This window comes from Pipistrellus hanaki, assembly GCF_964339955.1.
Source record: "Pipistrellus hanaki genome assembly, chromosome: 1".
Lineage (NCBI taxonomy): Eukaryota > Metazoa > Chordata > Mammalia > Chiroptera > Vespertilionidae > Pipistrellus > Pipistrellus hanaki.
Genome location: NC_140503.1, coordinates 17,695,481 through 17,714,306, shown reverse-complemented (window position 1 = coordinate 17,714,306; position 18,826 = coordinate 17,695,481). Strand labels below are relative to the sequence as shown.

Genomic DNA, 18,826 nt, shown 5'->3' with positions numbered 1-18,826 from the left:
ATCTCCATTTTAGGCACAAGGAGGACAAACTATAAGAGGCATAAGTTAAAGGAACAGAAGCAATATGTGCATTCCCTAAACTATAAAGTTATATGGGGACATCATTATCTTTTAAAAAATCAAATACTAGTACATGTAGGAGTGATGCTTAAAAGAATAAAGCTACCTTTTTATGCCCCCAAATGGAAAATATAATCAAAATCTACTTTTTACAGGATGGCTTTCTTAAATAAATAAGCAGAAGGATGAGTTATGTAGCTATAAATAAATCTACTGACTATACTAAAGCAAAGTTTGACTATTTTATAGTGTTCCAGGAACCGGTGGGTATACTAGTATTTATAGTTGTGTTAACAGTCACCTGTATTTTTTCAGGATTTTTATATCACTTCACATTATGAGAGTTTAGTTGTTGTTGTTTTATTTCTCCTCCTCCTTCTTCTTCCTCTTCTTCTTCTTCTTCTTCTTCTTCTTCTTCTTCTTCTTCTTCTTCTTCTTCTTCTTCCTTTCCACACTTACCATTGGAACTCTGCAGAGAGAGAGAGAAAATAAGGATATCTACACTTTGTATTTAGAAAAAGATGGCCCTCACCTAAGAGTTTAGAGTTTATATAGACACAGACTGCTCGATGCTTTCTGTGTCTGCACAGTCATTTTAGATGTGTCTGTGACAAACAGTGTGACAGGTGTCTACTGTTGGCAGTGAGGTGGAAAGTCAGTGTCTGCACAGGTGAGAAGAGGCATATGCAGGGACAAAATGTATTGTAGAGACTGACAAGGCAACTTCACATTAGGTTCCTGGCACCTGATACCATTAAGTACTATCACGAGGCTTATTGTAGAAGCCAAAAGATTCCTCAGGCTACTTAATAGCAGAAATACAGACCAAAGAAAGGCAAAGAGGTTCAGATAAGTACAGATTCTTCTACCTCACTTTGGAACAGTTTCCTGGAAGGTGGGGAGGAGGGGGAAGTTTTTAAAAGCAGGGGAAGAGATCTATAATCCCAAATTCTGAACTCTGGAATAATAGAGAAACCCAGCTATTAACCAGCCAAATCCCAGTTACAGGTTTTTGTTTGTTTGTTTAAACTGCATTCCATTCAGAAACTGCAAGTTCCACAGAGTCTGGTTAGGATATCATGGAGGTTTATCCAAGTGGACCTGCACATGGTTGTTCCTGTGAAATTTTTTGTGCTTCTATTTTAAGTCTGTGTTGAGCATAATGCTTCTATATCTATTGTTCTTATTTTCTGTCTTAAAAGTGGGTTTTTATCTTCATCCTGCAGCTGTGTGCTTCATTTCCAAGTGTTCTCACTCCAGGACCTACTAGGGACAACTCAGGAGAGAAGAGGCAGCTGTTGGTGCTAGTGTGGCTGATGAGGAATCCTGTTCAGCTACCCCGAGGTGCAGAGAGTGTTTAGAAGGTATCACTGGAGATTAAAATCTAATCCTATATAGTAAAAGGGTAATATGCAAATTGACTCTAACAGCAGAACAACTGAGAATGACCAGTTGCTATGATGTGCACTGGCCACCAGGGGGCAGATACTCAATGCAGGAGCTGCCCCCTAATAGTCAGTGTGCTCCTACAACCACAAGCCAGGCTGACAGCTGCAAGTGCAGCAGCGATGGTGAAAGCCTCTCCCACCTGCTCAGAAGCACTAAGAATGTCTGACTGAGACAGTCAAATATTCCCTGAGGGCTCCCGGGCTGCCAGAGGGATGTCTGACTTCCAGCTTTGGCTCAATTCCCCGGGAAGCAGGCCTAAGCCAGCAGGTGGACATACCCCAAGGGGTCCTGGACTGTGAGAGGGTGCAGGCTGGGCTGAGGGACTCCCCGAGTGCACAGACTTTATGTACCAGGCCACTTGTGTATATATATAAAAGCCTAATCAATCATTTCCTATCACTATGATATGCAATGACCACCAGGGGGCAGACATTCAATACAGGAGCTTCCCCCTGGTGGTCAGTGCACTCCCACAGTGGGAGCACTGCTCAGCTATAAGCCAGGCTCAAGGCTGATGAGCATAGCTATGGAGGCTACTGAGCGGCAGCAGGCTCAGTGGGGCCAGGATGAGTGGGAGCTACACAGCACCCTGCCCAGGCTCCAGCTCCTCCCCTACCAGCTGCACTTTGCGCACTGCTAAATCCCTCAAAGGATGTCAGAACCGGCAGTCTGGCATCCCTGAGGTCCTGGACTGTGAGTGGGCTCAAGCTAGGCTGTGGGACCCCACTGATGACAAATCCTTATTATATATAATAATGCATGCTGTTATAAACTCTAATAGACCTGAGAAGAATGTGAATTAGGAAAAGAAATCAAGGTAGGAATGTGCTGACTAGAGGAAGAGACTGGAGGGATAAGAAATAAAAAAAAAAAAGAAATCAACAATGTATTAAATGGAGAAGGACATATATTGTATCAGGAGAACTGTGGATTATCTCTTTGGAGTGAAAGAAGAAAAATTAACCAGTCTCATATTTGCCCTCTGATAAGTTTTCTCAGTATTCATCTAGGTCCCCAAATGGAATTAGCCTTCCTGGAATTCTTAGCTACTTTTTTTTGACATTTTGCAAAAAAGTAAATAAATAAATTATAAGTATGACAAGTGAAATGAATAGCTCCAGCCATGACAAGCCAGCAGCATTTCCAGATTTTGTACTGCATTAAGGATTTATTTTCACTTTGTTGCTTGGCACAGAATTAATTGCAAGGTCTGGCAAACCTTCCCATATTTCTCTAGGACAAAGTCAGAGATAGGCTCCAGCACTCAGCACCAATTTAGGAAAGAATGGCAGGGTTATTTGGATAGGTGGTCAACTTATCAATTATGGGAATGTGTGTCTCTGAGGATGGATGTCACTAAAGGCAGATAAATGCATCAGTGAAACTTGATGATATAAGAACATATGAACATGAGACTGACAGTTAATTCATTAGCTTCATTAATTGAGCAAATATTTACTGAGGTTCTACTATGTGCTACCCATTCTGCAACATACAGAAGATATGGTAGGGAATAAGACAAATTAAACATAAGCGAAGTCATTTAAGTTCCCTTAAGACAATGTCACATAGTTTGAATGAGTCTTATATGCAGTGGGACTCCAGGTAGATGACAAAAGGGGTGTTGGATTGAATCTACCTTAAGGGAGGATGCTTAAGATAAGAATTTCCCTCCTGGCTTTTCTACTAATCCTATATAATAAAAGTCTAATATGCAAATCGGCCAAACAGCAAAATGACCAGTCGCTATGATAGGCACTGACCACCAGGGGGCAGACATTCAATACAGGAGCTGTCCCCAGTCTGCAGGCCCAAGGCCAGACAAGAAGGATGACAGCAGGGGCCCCTGACTACCCCACTGGTTGCCCTGCAAAAGGAGGTGACTGGAGGCAGCAGCAGGGAGTGAGGCCAGTGAATGGGTGGCGTCAGGCTGGCCAAGGTGGGTGCCAGCAGGGGCCCCAGATCACCCCGTTAGTCACCAGACACATCAGCCCTGATTGCTGGCCAGGCCTAGGAATGCTACCCGTGCAGGGATTTTGTGCACTGGGTTTCTAGTAAGACCCTAAACATCTATTAACCTTCTTGGAATTTTAGCTTATTTCTTATTGAACAAAGAAAACTGCCACTTTTTGCCAGGTGCTGTGCCAGATGCAGTATATATGTTATCTCATTTAAAACTCCCGATAACCCCATGAGGAAAGCATTATCCACATTTTACAGAACAAGATACATACTGAGGTTTCAATCGAGTCTCCATAAGCCACTCCTGTTGCTTGCTGTGGTGTTTCTAGGTTCATGGTGCTAGTTTAAGACATAACATTTCTTGGCTGCCACCCAAGGGCATGAAAGACATTGAATGAGGGATCCTGGATGGATCCCCTGAAGATTCACTTACAGCTGAGAACCAGAGCAGTTTGGATGACTCTGCAGCATTTACCAATGAAAACATGGGCCTTGGGAGAACATTGAGTTCAGACCAGAATCCCAAGTCACCACCATAAATCTGAAATGGACTTGGTATTTGAAGACAAAATACCAAGACAAAACCTGAAGACAAACATCTATAGGTTTGGTATCTTTATCTGTTAGAAAGACACATGATGCTAACTTCCTTAGTCCACCTTTGGGGTGTCCCAAGGATAAATAGGACTGTTTTAACCCCCGTTCTTTATTCTTAATTACAGGGTTTGAAATGCCCTTGAGAGCAGGACTATAATAGGTGTTATAAGTTCCTTTAAAAAAAGAAATGTCACCGAAATTCTCTCTCTCTCTCTCTCTCTCTCTCTCTCTCTCTATATATATATATATATATATATATATATATATATATATATATATATAAAATTTACTTACCTCACCCCTTCTAAAAATATAATTGGCCTAGGTGACTGTGAAGGAAGGAGTCAAAGCTAACAAGCTCCCTGGTCTAGCAGAGCTGCCTGTTGGGTTTGTGCCTACAGCACATCAGATGGAGTAACAGGAAGCGGGTGGGGTGAGGTGGAAGCCACCTGTCCAGAATGTCACTGTTCCCTGTCAGAACCCTGGTCAGCTTCCTCTTGGAGTCACAGATGGCAGGGACAGGAGCACCAAGCATTTCTCTGCAACTCCTGCTCTCCCCTGCAGGTTCAGCCTGGATGGAAAAGCTGTGCTTTCTTTGCTGCCCATTGCCTTGGAGGCCCGGGAGCTTTACCCATCTGGGGCATTATCTCTGAGGAAAGTCCTAGACAGATTCCAGAAGACTCAGCCATCACCTCTTCTGAAATTCTTTGACCAGGACAGTCATCTAGGACCCTAACCTCTGGTTCCTGAATGCCAGGCACTTCCTGTCCACCTGGTTGAAAGCTACCTTTTCCAAACCACTCACCTTCCATAGTCCAGAGAGATGGTGAAAAGTTCCCACCATTTGCTCCTAGGGTTGGAGTCTTATTTTAACCCCTGGAGAGGCATCTGCATGGAGAGTGGCTACAGGGTGCTGACCAAGGTGCTGACCACCAGGCAGGGAGGGAGCGCGAAGGGGGCACCATTGCCTGTAGCCTATTACAGAGCTTGGCTCCTGCTGACTCCGGGGATTTGTATTTATTTCTATTTGGGGCTACTTTAGCCTCAGCTTTGCCTGCGTTTTTCTTTCACAATTGTAAAAGGTGCCTTGATCTGAGAGTTTGACTTCAGGTGCTTGGGAAAGGAGGAGGAAGGGGTGATAAAATGGCTCAGTGTCCCTCTGTCTCTCAGTCTCTTGCACACTCACACGCTTGCGCTCACTGTGCTGGGAGGGAAGCAGAGCGCAGCAGGGGGTGTGAGTAGGGGCGGTGTGTGCCGAGAGGCTTGGGGTGTAGACTAGCTCTGGTACTTGAATGGGGAGGGCTGGGATTCCGGGCGCTCACCCCTCCTTCCCCCTCCTTCCTCCGGAGCCAGCCAGTCTCTCGGCAGAGCGCTCGGGCTGTGCTGATTTGCTCTCAGGAGTGCGCGATTTGCATATGACTTGCCCATTTGTGAATTTGGCTCCCCAACTCTTCGCTTCACTTCACCTGTGCCTCCCAGTTCTGCTCACTTCGCAGGCGCCCGCCCGCCTCCGGCCACCTCTGCCGCCCGCGGGCACCTCCTCTCCTGCTCTCCCTGCTCGCCCACCCACCTCTCTCCGCCCCGTGCCACGTTGGTTTGGGTGGCTGCTCTGCGCTGGGTTCCTCTGGCTTTCCTCTTTCCCTCCAGTCCTCCTCGTTCTCTTCCTCCGGTGGCTGCTGCTGCCGCTGCTGAGGCTGCTGCTGCTGCTGCTAAACCCGGGAAGCCAGCGGTAGGCTCCGCCGAGCTCTTCCAGAAAGTGCAGGGTTAACAGCCTCCCTGCCCTTCAGCCAAGGCAACTACAAACGGGTGAAGAACTCTCCACCTGCAGCCCCCTTTTGCCGGGCACTTCTGCATTGCATCGCATGGAAGTGGAAAAGAGAGGGGGGAAAAAAATCTTCAAACTGCTTGGATGTTGGGATAAACTAACCTGAACCTACTTGGGTGTCCTGCCACCTCCTCTTCTTCCTTCATTTCCACCTTTCCTCTATGTGGCTTCTAGGAACGGGCAGTTAAGTCATCAGATTTGAGTTGTCTAGAGATCAGAAGGAAGCCCAGCGCCTGCCCTGACATGTTGGGCATTACCGGGCTCCCTAGGAGGGCTGCTCTACCCGCGTGGACTTTGGCGTCCTAAATTTAAGCCCCTGGGAAGCAGGGGCTTTTGCCTTCTATCTTACTTTTTTTTTTTTTTTAACTGATTCATCACCTGCCTTGAAAGTGCTTATTCCTTCCCTCTTTCCGCAATTTGGGCAAGTCTTCCTCCTGCTATGATGGGCCCCTGGGCATCATGAACTTCATTATTCCTCACTGGCTGGGATTCAAACTGCCCATCTGTAGTGGTCCAGTGCGTTGACCATGCACCTGAGAATCCACCCAAGACGGAGCCCTCCTCGCCGGCCGGCCTGGACGCTTGGGATCTGGTCCCTCTTCTGGGGATGTATCATCAGCTCTGTGTGGAGTTCCTCTAATGTAGCTTCCTCCTCCTCCTCCTCCTCTTCCTCGCCGGGGTCTCACTCTCAGCACGAGCACCATTTCCATGGCAGCAAGCATCACTCAGTGCCTATTTCTATCTATCGCTCCCCAGTTTCCCTGCGAGGAGGGCACGGTGGGTCTTTCTGCTCTTTATCCTTTTAATGGGGCATATCCATTCCTTAACCCTTTCGCCTTTCAGGTAATGTCAAGGGTGGGAAGAGAGTGAAAAATGGCATTCTAAGTGGTGAAAAGCATTATATGTGCATGAGGGAAGAAAATGACCAGTTTCCCCTTAAAGACTAATGCTAATGCTTTCTGCTCCCGCCTCCCCAATTTCCTCTAATGGATTCTCATCTCCTTAGCTCCCTAACCCATCCTGCACCAACACCACGTTCTCTCCCCTTTGCAACCTCCCACCCTCTCCGACTCCCCCTCCCACAGGATGGTAGGCAACTTATCAGATAAATCCCTAGTGCTGCACTTTGAGAATTCATTCATTCACCTTGCTTTCACCCTTCTTCTTTGGGACCTAGTCATGGGGAAATAGCAGATAGGAAGAATTCTTAGGGATTTAGCTAGAAGTTGTTTGAACTGCTAGAAAGTGGTCTGTGTGGTTAAGGTCATGAGTTGGGGGAAGAGTAGCTGAAGGCAGAAAATATAATTAATAACAAGTGGCCATTATTGTTTATTTGGGCAGCTTTAGGTTTGTCCACATGTTTGGTTGAAAGAGTAGCTATCATAAAAACTGTGTATCTATTGATAATATTGCTACCAGAGAGGAAGCAATCTATAGACAAGGCAAAGTCCATTTATAATTGACCCAACTGTAAATTTGTTTATGCAAATGCTATTTCAGTTGAAGGTAGCACGGGTGAGCTTGTTTTAACAGTGCAAGTCTGATGTGTTCTGCTGGAAATCATCCTTTCATAGCTATTGAGAGATCTGTGGCTTTTAAAATATATATTCAGCTCTGTGCAGGCTGCCTTGGAAAAGGTGATGTCTGCCTCTAAGGTAGGAGCTTGCTATAGTAAAATGTTCTAAAGGAGAGAGCTTCATTATTTGTTTACTATGCACTCCACTCCGAATGCGAGGAGAGTAGGAATCACAGAGCCTGGCTACAGGAGCAGCCCTCCAGGGAGCTGTGGGAGTGAATGCACCAGAGGTCTCCTGCCCTAGCTTGTATTTTGAAGACCTATAGCATGCAGACCCCATTGGGAACATCAGTTCTTCCAGCTGCCTCCTAGCCCTGGGCTTCTGCTCCGTGCTGTCTGTAGTTTTTAGTGGAAACACATTGAGAAAATGCCAGCACGTATTCTGGCTCTTTCTGGCTCTCTCTTTAAATTTCATTTGATGGAGTTGTCAAACAGCTCAGAGCTTGGAAGGGGGTAGTGGGGAGGAGGGAATGCTTGATCTTGATCTGGTTGCTGTTTTCTCTGTGACTCCTGCTGAAGCTGATGTAGGCTTTCTTTAAAAATCACAGCAGCCTCTCCTCCCAAACAAACAAACAAACAAAACCTGGGAAAGGAAAGAAACACAACCACCAAAAGAAACAAAAGCAATTTCATTGATAATGGAAACTGTTAGCTCCAAAGGGGAAGAGGGACTGGGAGTAGAGATGAGATTGTAGAGTGGGAAAGAAAAGGAGAGAAGTGGGGGGTGAAGGAAGCCAGACAGATTTTTACTAAGAGCCTTACTTAAACACGGAAACACTCAGCAATAATTAGCCAAATTTTGTAAATGATCAGCAGGGTGAAGATTATGCTTAGAAGCTAGAGGCTGTCAGGGTCTGGATGTTTCCTGTTCAGAATATAAAGGGTTAAAAGCAGCTTGGAGTTAAGTGATGGAATTTGCAGAGCTCTACTTCCCAGGGGTTCCTAAATCTCTCAAGTTTCTTTCTTTCTTTCTCTCTCTCTCTCTCTCTCTCTCTCTCTCTCTCTCTCTCTCTCTCTCTCCCCCCTCCCTCCTTTTTCTTTCTCTCTTTCCCCCTTCTCCCTCCTCCTGTCCTAAAGGTGTTGAGTCTTGCAAAGGTTAAACACTGTTCTCTATTTAATTCACTTTTCCAAGTATCCATTTGCTCAGTACCTTCTAAATCTTTTTGATGGGTTCCCAATCTGGTTTCTCATTACCCTGCATCTGATAAGATCCAGTATGATGGAAAGGAAGAACAAAGCAAGTAAATGACTAGAGATCCCAGCAAAGACCCCCAGATCCATCAGAGCTATAAGATGCAGTAAACTCCTCAGGGGTCTGCATGGCTAAAATAGAAAAGCTAATGAATTCAACTCTTCAGTATGCCTTTTCAATCCTAAAGTCCCACCCATCCCATTGATTTAGGCTTGGAGACTGAATACATCTATATTAGGTAGGCTTCTTTCATATTTAATTAATGCTTTTGAGGTGGAAATCAAGGGAAGCAGTTATCAAAACCCTTTGATTCCAGTTTCCCTTCCAAACTGAGACCTTTTGAGTCATGAAAGGGCTAGTAGACCCCCCTCAGTGCTTTGCTAACTTGCCTCTCATTCTTACTGGAAATACACTTGCTAGTCCCCTAGTCAAAGACAAAGACTTAGCTGATAGCAATTGTTTTTAAAAATGTTTTGGAGGAGGTGGTGGTAGGAGGCTAATGGTTGTTGCTAATAGTTTTCTGCCAACCTTGCTCCAGAGTTAAAAGCAGCAGTCTCCATTGTCTGTGAAGAAGTAAATGCCCTTTGTTCTGGCATAAAATTAAACACTAGAGGCATGAGTCCAAGAACTTTCTTTTGACTGAAGGGAGATTTTATTTGTTTGTTCTCTGTTCCTCTTGCCCATTTCCTGAGAAGACAAATCCTCAGAGTTACCCTTTTAGTCAGTTGTTGCCACACACACACACACACACACACACACACACACACACACATACACACACTCATATACCCTCTTCCAAACCATTCTGCCTTGTAGTGGGATTTACACTAAGACAGATAAAATAAACAGAAATTCTCCAAACAGCATTTGCCCAGACTTGGTTGCAATTTTTAGATAATTATGTATATATTTGCCTACAGTCTTTATCCAGGGCACCCTAGAGAAGGGTGAGCTCCTATATGGGTTGGGGAGACAAACTCACACCTGCATGGGGCACCCCAAAATAGTCTCAGGTTAGGACTGTGTCTCAGGAGAGAATTAAGTCTCCTCTTAACTGGAATCTGGTAAACTTCTCCCCTTCTCTGAGGTTCCCTACTTTATTTTGTGATCTATTCAATAGTCATTCAATCAGCCTTGTGTATTTACTATGTTCCAATCTGTGATATTTGCTAAGAATATCAAACTAAATGAGATGTTGTGGTGTTCAGCTAGGGAGAATTCCAGAAGTATTTTGATCATTTAAGATAAGTGCTTCTGTCATTTAAAATATAGAGGGGTGGGAGAGACCCAGATATAACACTATATTAATTAATATAAATTATTCCTTTATAAAACAAAGATTTATATTTTTCTGTTATTCCAGATATTCCCTTAATATCTGGAATAACAGGAAAGTTATTCCAGATGTTAAGGGAATATCTGGAATATAAGTTAAGGATAAAAAAAGGTATTTTTTATCCTTAACTTTATTGCCATACTTAAATATCATGCTTATCAAAACTCCTAAGTAGTTTAGTGGTATGGGACACATAAATACTAAAATACATTTGTTTACTGACCTTGGGAGGTTTGTATATTTTTTTTCCCTCTCTCTTGCCTTTAAGAAATCCAATGTCCATCTGTCTAAAAATAATGCTTTCATACTTAGAGTTTAGAAAACAGGGTTCTCTAAGGATCCTGGGTCTAGTATGTGTCTTGCATTTTATCCTACATAATATAAGACTTTCTTGACTCCAGGCATTTGCGAGAACTAATACAGAACATAACTCAACTTTAAAAGGGAAAGTACCACAGTATATTTACAGGAAAGTTTCTTGCTCAGAAACTAGGGTGTGTATGTGTGTGTGTTGTGGAGGGAGAAATATGTCCTATCTAAATCATCTTAGAAGAAGCCGTGGTAGTCCCACTTGTGGCATATCAGCCAGGACCTTCTTATAAGGAATTAGACTGCTCATTCATTGTCACAGACAACTGCCTCTTAAGTTTTCCCAGCCATGGGGCTTGTTTTGCTCTGATCTATTGAGCAGTTTCTTCTGCTCCGCCAGCTGCTTTCTAACCACTTTCTCTCCCCCTTCCTTCTTGGGATTCAGTTTGCTGAATAATTCATAGTGTTGGTTGACAGATAAAATGATAAGATGTATATGCCTTTGGCCTTGGTGATAAATTAATTAAATCGGTTTCTCCTTTTCTTTCTCCTACAGATGCATTGTTTTTTCTTCTCTAAAATTTGCTGGCAAGTGGTGATCTATGGAAATTAACATGTTCTTAATAAACCAGCATAGGAAGTTTGTAATGTTGTAGGGTAAATTTCTTTAGGACTTTCAACACAGATTATTGGTTGGGGTGAAGTCGAGGGCTGCCATATCATAGGGAGAGGAAATGAGATCATTGGAACAATACTTTTTGGGGTCTGGCAAGAATTTTATTCCTTTATTGTCTGATTTTTTTTTTTTTTTTTGATCTGGAAGAAGTAACACATTTCATTTTACATTTTAGTGAATGAATTTATCAGATCTCAGAAAGCTTGTCTCACTGGACCTTGGGTCATCTGAGAGGGAAGAAAATGTTTGAACATAAACCATTAACTTATTCATATTTCCATCCCTGTATTAATTTGTTAGGGCAGCCTTAAATAAAATCACAGCCTGGGTGGCTTAAACCACAGAAACTTATTTTCTCACAGCTCTGAAGGCTAGGAGTCCAAGATGATGGTGTCCGTAGATTTGGTTTCTTCTGAACTCTCTCTCCTTGGCTTGTAGAGTGATACCTTCTCATTTTGTTCTCACATGGCCTTTCATTAGTTTTCATGCACCTCTGATATTTTCCTGTTTGTTCATATTTTCTTTTCTCATAAGGACACTTGTGTGATTGGTGAAGGCTCACCCAAATGTCTCATTTTATTTAATCACCTCTTTAAAGGCACTATCTCCAAATACAGTCACAATCTGAAGCATTGGGGATTAGGGCTCCAATGTATAAGTTTTTTTGGAGGGGGCATAAATTCACCCATACTACTTTTTCTCCTACCCATTCCCCCCAAACTCTGTCATTTGGAAAGAAGTAAAATCAAACCATTCTGTGAATCTCTATTGAACTCAAACTTCCACAGTGGAAAAATAAAACCTCCAGGAACAATGGTAGGAATTTACAAAATTTATAAGGTGGTGCCTCAAGAGGAAACATTCTATTGATGTACAGTATATATGGAGAACACAGCACCAGCAGCTTCAGTTAATACATGTGTTTGTTTGCTTTCCTTCTAGTCGATCTTGTGTGACTGAGTCTGCACTTTGATGTGCTTGTATACTAATTCTGACTATAGCCATGTGCTCTGCAGACAGATTCCAATGTCCACATTCTAAAGCTCTCTCTCCTTGACATGCCGCCATCCCAGGCCAGGGACATTCCTGCCCTTGCAGGGTCTTCCTTTATGAACTACAGTTGCTCACTATTTTCTTTTCCTAGACAAACACCACCAACTCCTTTCACATCTCAGCTTTCATTGAATAAGAGCAGTTTAAATAAGTAGAAATAACTATGGTTTTGGCAGCTGAAAAAATATGTATCAGTTTCATTTTTTTTGTTTGATTTTTATATTGTGAAAGCTCATTTTAAACTATAAATATGCAAAAACATGTCTCCTTCATGACATGGTTATGAGGCTTGGATGAGATGATTGAAGAAATGTCTTGCAATTGTAATGTCCTTGCAGTTATAAATCCCAAGCACGGCACTTAACTCTTTGGGGAAAGGAAACAGATTGTTCTGTTTGTTTCTGTATTCAGATACTTCTGAAAAATGATTTTAAGAATATGTGCTTCTTAAGATATTTATTATGATAACGAGTTCTAATGGGTAGTGTAGTGTTAGGTGGGGTGGGAGCCATCATTCACAGGGTTGGTTGGGAGAAATAAGTCCCGATCTTTTTTATCTTTTTTCTATCACTTAGGAAAGTTGTGAACCTGGATAAGTCACAAGACTTGACTAAAACTCAAGGTATTCATTTTTACATGGAGATTGGCAATAATAATACCATACATATGTCACAGAATTGTGTGGGAAGTTGAGCAAGTATGTTGTAAAACAATGTGTAGAGATTAAATACTTTAAAAGAAATATTTCAATGAGGACGTTCTTTCAGTTGCTTATACAAATTTTAGCTTCAGAGTTAACTGTTTGCTAGTTGGTACTTTGAGTTAAAAGAATGCAAATATACTAACCTTCATTTCCCTACCTGAGTAACACTTTTGCCCTCCATGGGTTACTTCATTTACTCACTACTTCTTTAGGGAAATGTAAAGGAGAAAGCCTTAACTTGCATTTCCTTGTTTATCGAACTATGAGAAAATTGTATATGTGATCAACTTTTGCTTTTTGATAACATGTAGAAATCCATGCCAGGGAAATGGTAGCCTACAATAACAAACTATAACAAACTGATTAGAAGCTCAGCAATCTGGTGAAGTTAAAAGGATCTTAGGACTCCAAGAAATATTCTGAGACCATTTTGGAAATTTAGAATTGGATCTTGTTCCTATTAAACTTGTATAGAATTTAAACATTACTATATGATGCCTAGTAGCCATTAAATAACTAAAAGTCATAATCTAGTTTATATTAGGAAAAGACAGGTCTTTTAGGACTATCATTTTCAGATCTGAAAATGGAGAACTCCTTATATGACATTTCTGATACTTTTGCTTACTAGAACTCAAGAGTTACAGGGGAAGTGGAATCACATTATGCTGCTGGGACCCTTAGAGTTGACATTGTGGAGCCCAAATGTAAAAAAAAAGCATTCTTATGGAGAAGACTTATGTTGGGACATAGATCTTACTCCTAGTTTTCTCCCTGACCAACCCTGTGACTTTATATATAAAATTATTATTTTAATTGTATTAATCTTTTACATGTAGACATTATGTGGGATATATTGATCTCTCTCAGCCTATTCTTTTTCTTTTACATGTAGTTTTCTGTGTGGTGCATAGTGTGCATGTACATGCCTTAATTAACACGTTAAGCTGGGGAAAACTATCTTTTTAATTTTTGCCTCATTTCTGCAATAAGAGGGTTGAGTTAGATGATCTCTCCAAATGGCTCTCAGCACTCAATCTGCATGATTTTCCAGGCTGTACGTTTTTAAAGACACCACTGTGTATCTTAAACCTGAGCCCACAGGTCTTCCAGTACTTTATAGGTCTGTTTTCTTCGCTGTCATAATAAGTTATGCCAAAGCCACAAGCCACGCTTTTCTCTTTTCCGCTCCAACAGAAGCAGCATAATGTACAAGAATGACACACTGTGATGTTCTAAAGCCCACAATCCAACTTCACCGCAGAGTCACGCCAAGAGGGGGAGAATGTGGCTTTCATTTAAACACACCTTATTAATACTAGAAAGGAGCTCTATGTTGTGTTTAAGCAGCTCTGCTGTGTTTAGCCCTATTGGAGCCCAGGGCAGAATAGCAAATGCATTTATAAAGACCAAGTGGTTATTTCTATTTACATTTGGAGTTTTGAGAGGCTTGCCTGGATCACACACCAACATATTATCACAGCTAACTGTGCACCCGGCTCCCTTCAAGGACTTTAGATGTATTATTTCATTTAAACCCCACACACCTTTGCCATTAATAAGGTTACTGCCATTTCATAAATGAAAGCAGTGAGACTCAGACAGCTGAAGTGACTTGACTAATGTAGTGGTAGAGCCAAGATTCAGACCCATTCTGACCACAAGGCTCTTGTTCTGTCTGCTATACCACCAACCCATTATCCCAAGAAACTGTCAAAAAACAAACCCAGCATGCTCTTTTATCAGGAATAGAATAGACGAATTAATGAAACATTCTGATTACTGTGTTTGACACACCTTTCCAAAATGTCTAAGAGAGTATACCATTCATAATAAATATTTGTATGTCTGTCAGTTTGCCTGAACCCATTCTGACCCAAGGAGATACTAATTAAAAAGAGCAGACATATCAAACAATCACACCCAATAGATGTTTTTTGAGTAAATGAGTTAATGATTGAGTGAGGTGCCACAGGATTGATTCCCATTTACCAGGATAATAAGGGAAGGTAGTTTATAGATGAGGCAAAGAGTAGGGAATATCCTGGATCCCTCAAAGCACACCAACTTGGTACTTCAGGGATAATAGAGACCTAAGGGATTATCTGACCACCTGGTATTTCAGATGGGTGATATGGGGACTTGGCCAAGGACATCTAGTCAGTGTTGGATTTGGTTGGAAACTGGCAGTCTGACTCCAAGTTCATCACCCTTCTTTTACTCTATGGCACAAAGGCCAACTACTCACCTCTTCAAAACCCTATCTCCAATTACAACCTGGTCCCCCACCTCTCTTTCTGCAGAATGCTCCTTAACCAGATCAGGTCCTACAGGAATGGATCCTGCCAGTGTTGGACTCATCTGGACTTTTGCAAAGATTAACTTTTCATGTGTATTCTCCTAATAGGTACCTGGCTTTGAGCCAAGAGGTAGGGCTTCTTGAGGTGTTCTGAGGATTCCTCTGTGTGAAAAAACAATGCTCAGATTCGGATTTCTGTGCAGGGAGACGCTGCCTGTCCTGGTTGGGGTTCACTTGTGAGAAAGAAGGGAAAATGGCCTGTGTGTCACCTGTCTCTATTTCCCATCTGGGTGCCACAACTGAGTTATTGCTCAAGACCTGTTCTCTGAGAGTCCCCACCCCTTGCTTATTAGCTTTTGAGTGGCTATTTGAACATGAAACCCTTAGAAACCAATGAACAGCATTTTCTGAGATACTGTTCTCACCCTCCTTTGTCTTGCTGTTTTGAAATATCCCTGCCACCCTCCCACCTTAAAACATAACAGTGTAATACTCTTGAGTGACTTTCCCCTAAACTATGAATTTCAACTATTTCTAAGGCAGTCTTCCAGAATTTGAATATAATTACACACTTTAGGTGCAAATTGTGGTTTTTGCTATGTAGCAAACTAATGGAAATGATCTGCCTGTTCCTGTAGTTTACAGATTATATGCTTCAGGACTGGGGGTATATATTTAGGCTGCTTTTCCGTGTGGCACATGGAAATGAAAATGAACTCAGGGTGAGCCACCACGGTTGCTAGGCAGTAGAGAGGCTTGATGGAGCACAGTGTTTAACTGAACATGGCGATGTTTTACTTAACATTTATTTGCCTTGCACCTTTTGTCACTTGTATTGTCATAGAAGGGAAAGAGATAGGGTCTGGTTGTCTGCAGACACACAAACAAGGAGGTAGAAAGAGAGAAATGAGCACTTTATAATATTTGAAATTTTTGCACGGAGAATGGAAAGCTTGTGAGACACGACATAGTGCATATTGGTGGCTCACAGGTACATGGACAGGCATTTGGGCAGACAGCTATCTTCAGAATGGGGGCAGTGACAAGAAATAAACTAGCTCCCTCAGGCATGTTCTTGCCTCAGTGGCTCTAATAAAAGCCCCAGATCTGGTTGAAAATATCAAATGTGCTTCCACCATTAGTTCATTAAATCTAAGACTTCTCATGAGCAAGTGGTGATGGACACAAAGGCATTGAGGCTTCTTTGTAAGTGATAGCTATCTCAGCCACATCAGTTGTTTTGAACCCCTGGTTTTCATAAAACCCTAAAGGCCCTCATGAAAAATTACATCCCAGATAAAACAAAGCAAGGCCTTCTTGGATTCTTGGGGCCCGTTTTAGCAGCATTCTGATTGATTAAAAGTTTGAGAGGATGATTAAAGAGTTAAATATCAGCTGTTGGGAAAATTTAGCCTCCTGAATAAATTGGGAAAAGGGAGAGTCCTGTGGTTCAGATATTGTATATCTTTGTCCTTGAACTGATTATTTTAAACTTCTTCCCATGAACCACTATTTCTGCATATTTGGATGGGTATCTTTCAGTGTTCATTTATGGTAATTCAATCTTTTAAAAATAAACCAAGAAAGGAGACCTCTGTACTTTTGCAAGAATGATGGTATCTCATTTACTCCAAATAATAATAATTATAATAATATATCATTTCTAGTTCTTTCAATATGTCTGACATTATATTAAAAGTCTTAGTTTATTTACTTCTCCTATGGGTTAGGTACAATTGTTTTCCCATTTTACGAATGCAAACACTGAAGCACAGAATGTTTGAGTTAATTGTCTAAAGTCATAAAGGTAATACATGGCAGAAGCAAGTTGGATATCTAAGCAGTTTAAATTCAGATCTATGTTTTTAACATTTAAATATTTATGCAATATTTTCTGGGATGGTGGGAAAATTCTCAAAGTAGTATTTACAAATGCAATACCTGTCCCTTTTTAAAGGGCTTTTATGTTCTACCTAAAGCCAATATTAATTATGGGGACAATGAATATTTTCTAAACGTATCAGTGTGCACTTACTTCGGGTCAGGTACTGAACTCAATGCTTTAGCTTACCTCTTTTAATCTTTAACAACCATCCTTCCAACAGGGTACTAATATTATCATGAATTTACAGGAATATAAATTGAGCCTCAGAGAGTTAGGCAGTTCACTTGAGTTCTTCTGCCTCCTAAGCAGTTAATTCCTTGAATTTATTTGAGTTTTAGGTCAGATAATCTGTGCAAAGGTAAAATCTGTTCTCTGGTGTTGAAAGCAGCTGCTGAGGACACTTTGCTATATTCACAAGCCTTTTTTTTTTTTTAAATCATTATAGGCAATTATTTGTACTTTCTGAAATGCCTTTAGAGACACATAGAAGTTCCAGGGTCAGCTGGTGGAGAGTGCTTACATATTCAGTCAAGGATCCAGGAATGGGGGACTCCCTCCGTTGATGAGAGAGCCTGTTAGTGACTCACCCACCTCATTCTGATTCACTGTAAGAAACTAATTTATCAGAAAATTTGGTTTCCAACAGTTATTATAGGCTTTTGCCTCACATTATAATTCTAGGCAAACCTCCAAACCTTCCTGGTTTTAGCTCTCAACTGCAAAATGAAAGGATTATAATTAATGATCTTAAAGTGGACTGACCACTTTGTCATTGCAATTTTGATATTCATCTTTCTGTCACCACCAATAGGCAAAATTTATACCTCTCCACTCCTACTAAATCACCTTTGAATCTACTTTTATTCTTGGCTCTTCATATATATGGTGGGAAGGTCATTAATTTTGAGGGTAAAACTAATGAAATAAATCTTTCAAGAATGGCAATGGTTTTCAATTTGGGTGAGTGTGTGTGTTTGAGCACATGTGGGTGAATGTATGAGTCATAAAAAAATAATGTAGCATAAAGGTCCTGAGAGCAAACTGATTAGCTCCTGACCTGGAATGTAAAGATTAGACATGAGAACTCAGCCTGCTGTGCATTACAGATGTTGGGATGCTTCAGTCCCTGATTCTTACTGCCCTGATGCCACTTATCAGTGCATTGTTTCATGGGAGCTCAAGTTAGCATGTCAGTTATAATCTGAGAGAGGGGCAGCTTTAATGTGAATTAGGAATATAAACCTGGAGCCCTGGTCCTCTGTAGCCAATTCCTCTCTTTTAGATGTTTCTTTGTTTTCTATGCCAGTGGGTCAAGTTATGTGTATGTACTGCTATACTCATCATATTTCAGTTATTAAAAACTTATTAGAATTTTATCATGTGAGAAAGAACACTGAAAATTTTGAGATAATGACCCTTCATTTCTCTGTGCAAGGTACCTCAATAACAGTAACTTAGAGATAGACATCCCAACTGAACACCAAGTTCTTCAGGCTCTGAGAGTATGCCAGTAAAAATTTCTGATGAAAGACCTTTATTGGACTCAAAAACTGTACAGTATTTGTGTTATTATCAAACTCTGGACTTGAAAGAGATATTGAGGGAGCTTTTCCAATCAAATTATTTTTCATGCAAAGAAACTAATAGTCTGGGGAGTTAGTTGGTGAATGGTTCCCAAATCATACTTTTCAAGTTAGAGACAAGTTAAAGCTAAAACCTATGTTTCTGGCTTTTCTGTTTAGTCATCTTTTTGCTCTACTGCATTAATGCTTAAGCTTTCCAGGTGCCACCTGTTTTGGCTGAGGACAAGGAGGCTGAGAGAGTATAGTTTCCAGAGCAATATACTGTATGAGCACAGAAGAAACAGAGAGTGACAGCCCAGTTATTTCAGGCTCTCCCACCAT

General features: G+C 41.5%; 1 protein-coding gene across 37 annotated transcripts in view; it reads left to right on the top strand.

Moving 5' to 3' along the window:
• Nucleotides 1-18,826, top strand: part of NRXN3 (neurexin 3) — a 1,392,989-nt gene that overhangs the window by 880,048 nt on the left and 494,115 nt on the right. For 5 of the 37 annotated variants that reach the window (XM_084891157.1, XM_084891160.1, XM_084891159.1 and 2 more), the window contains exon 1: nt 5,541-6,670. The exons of the other annotated variants lie outside the window; for them this stretch is intronic. In XM_084891157.1, coding sequence (XP_084747283.1) covers nt 6,421-6,670 — 250 coding nt within the window. In that variant the 5' untranslated portion in view covers nt 5,541-6,420. Of the gene's footprint in view, nt 1-5,540; nt 6,671-18,826 lie in introns of those variants that run through there. 37 annotated transcript variants of the gene reach the window in all.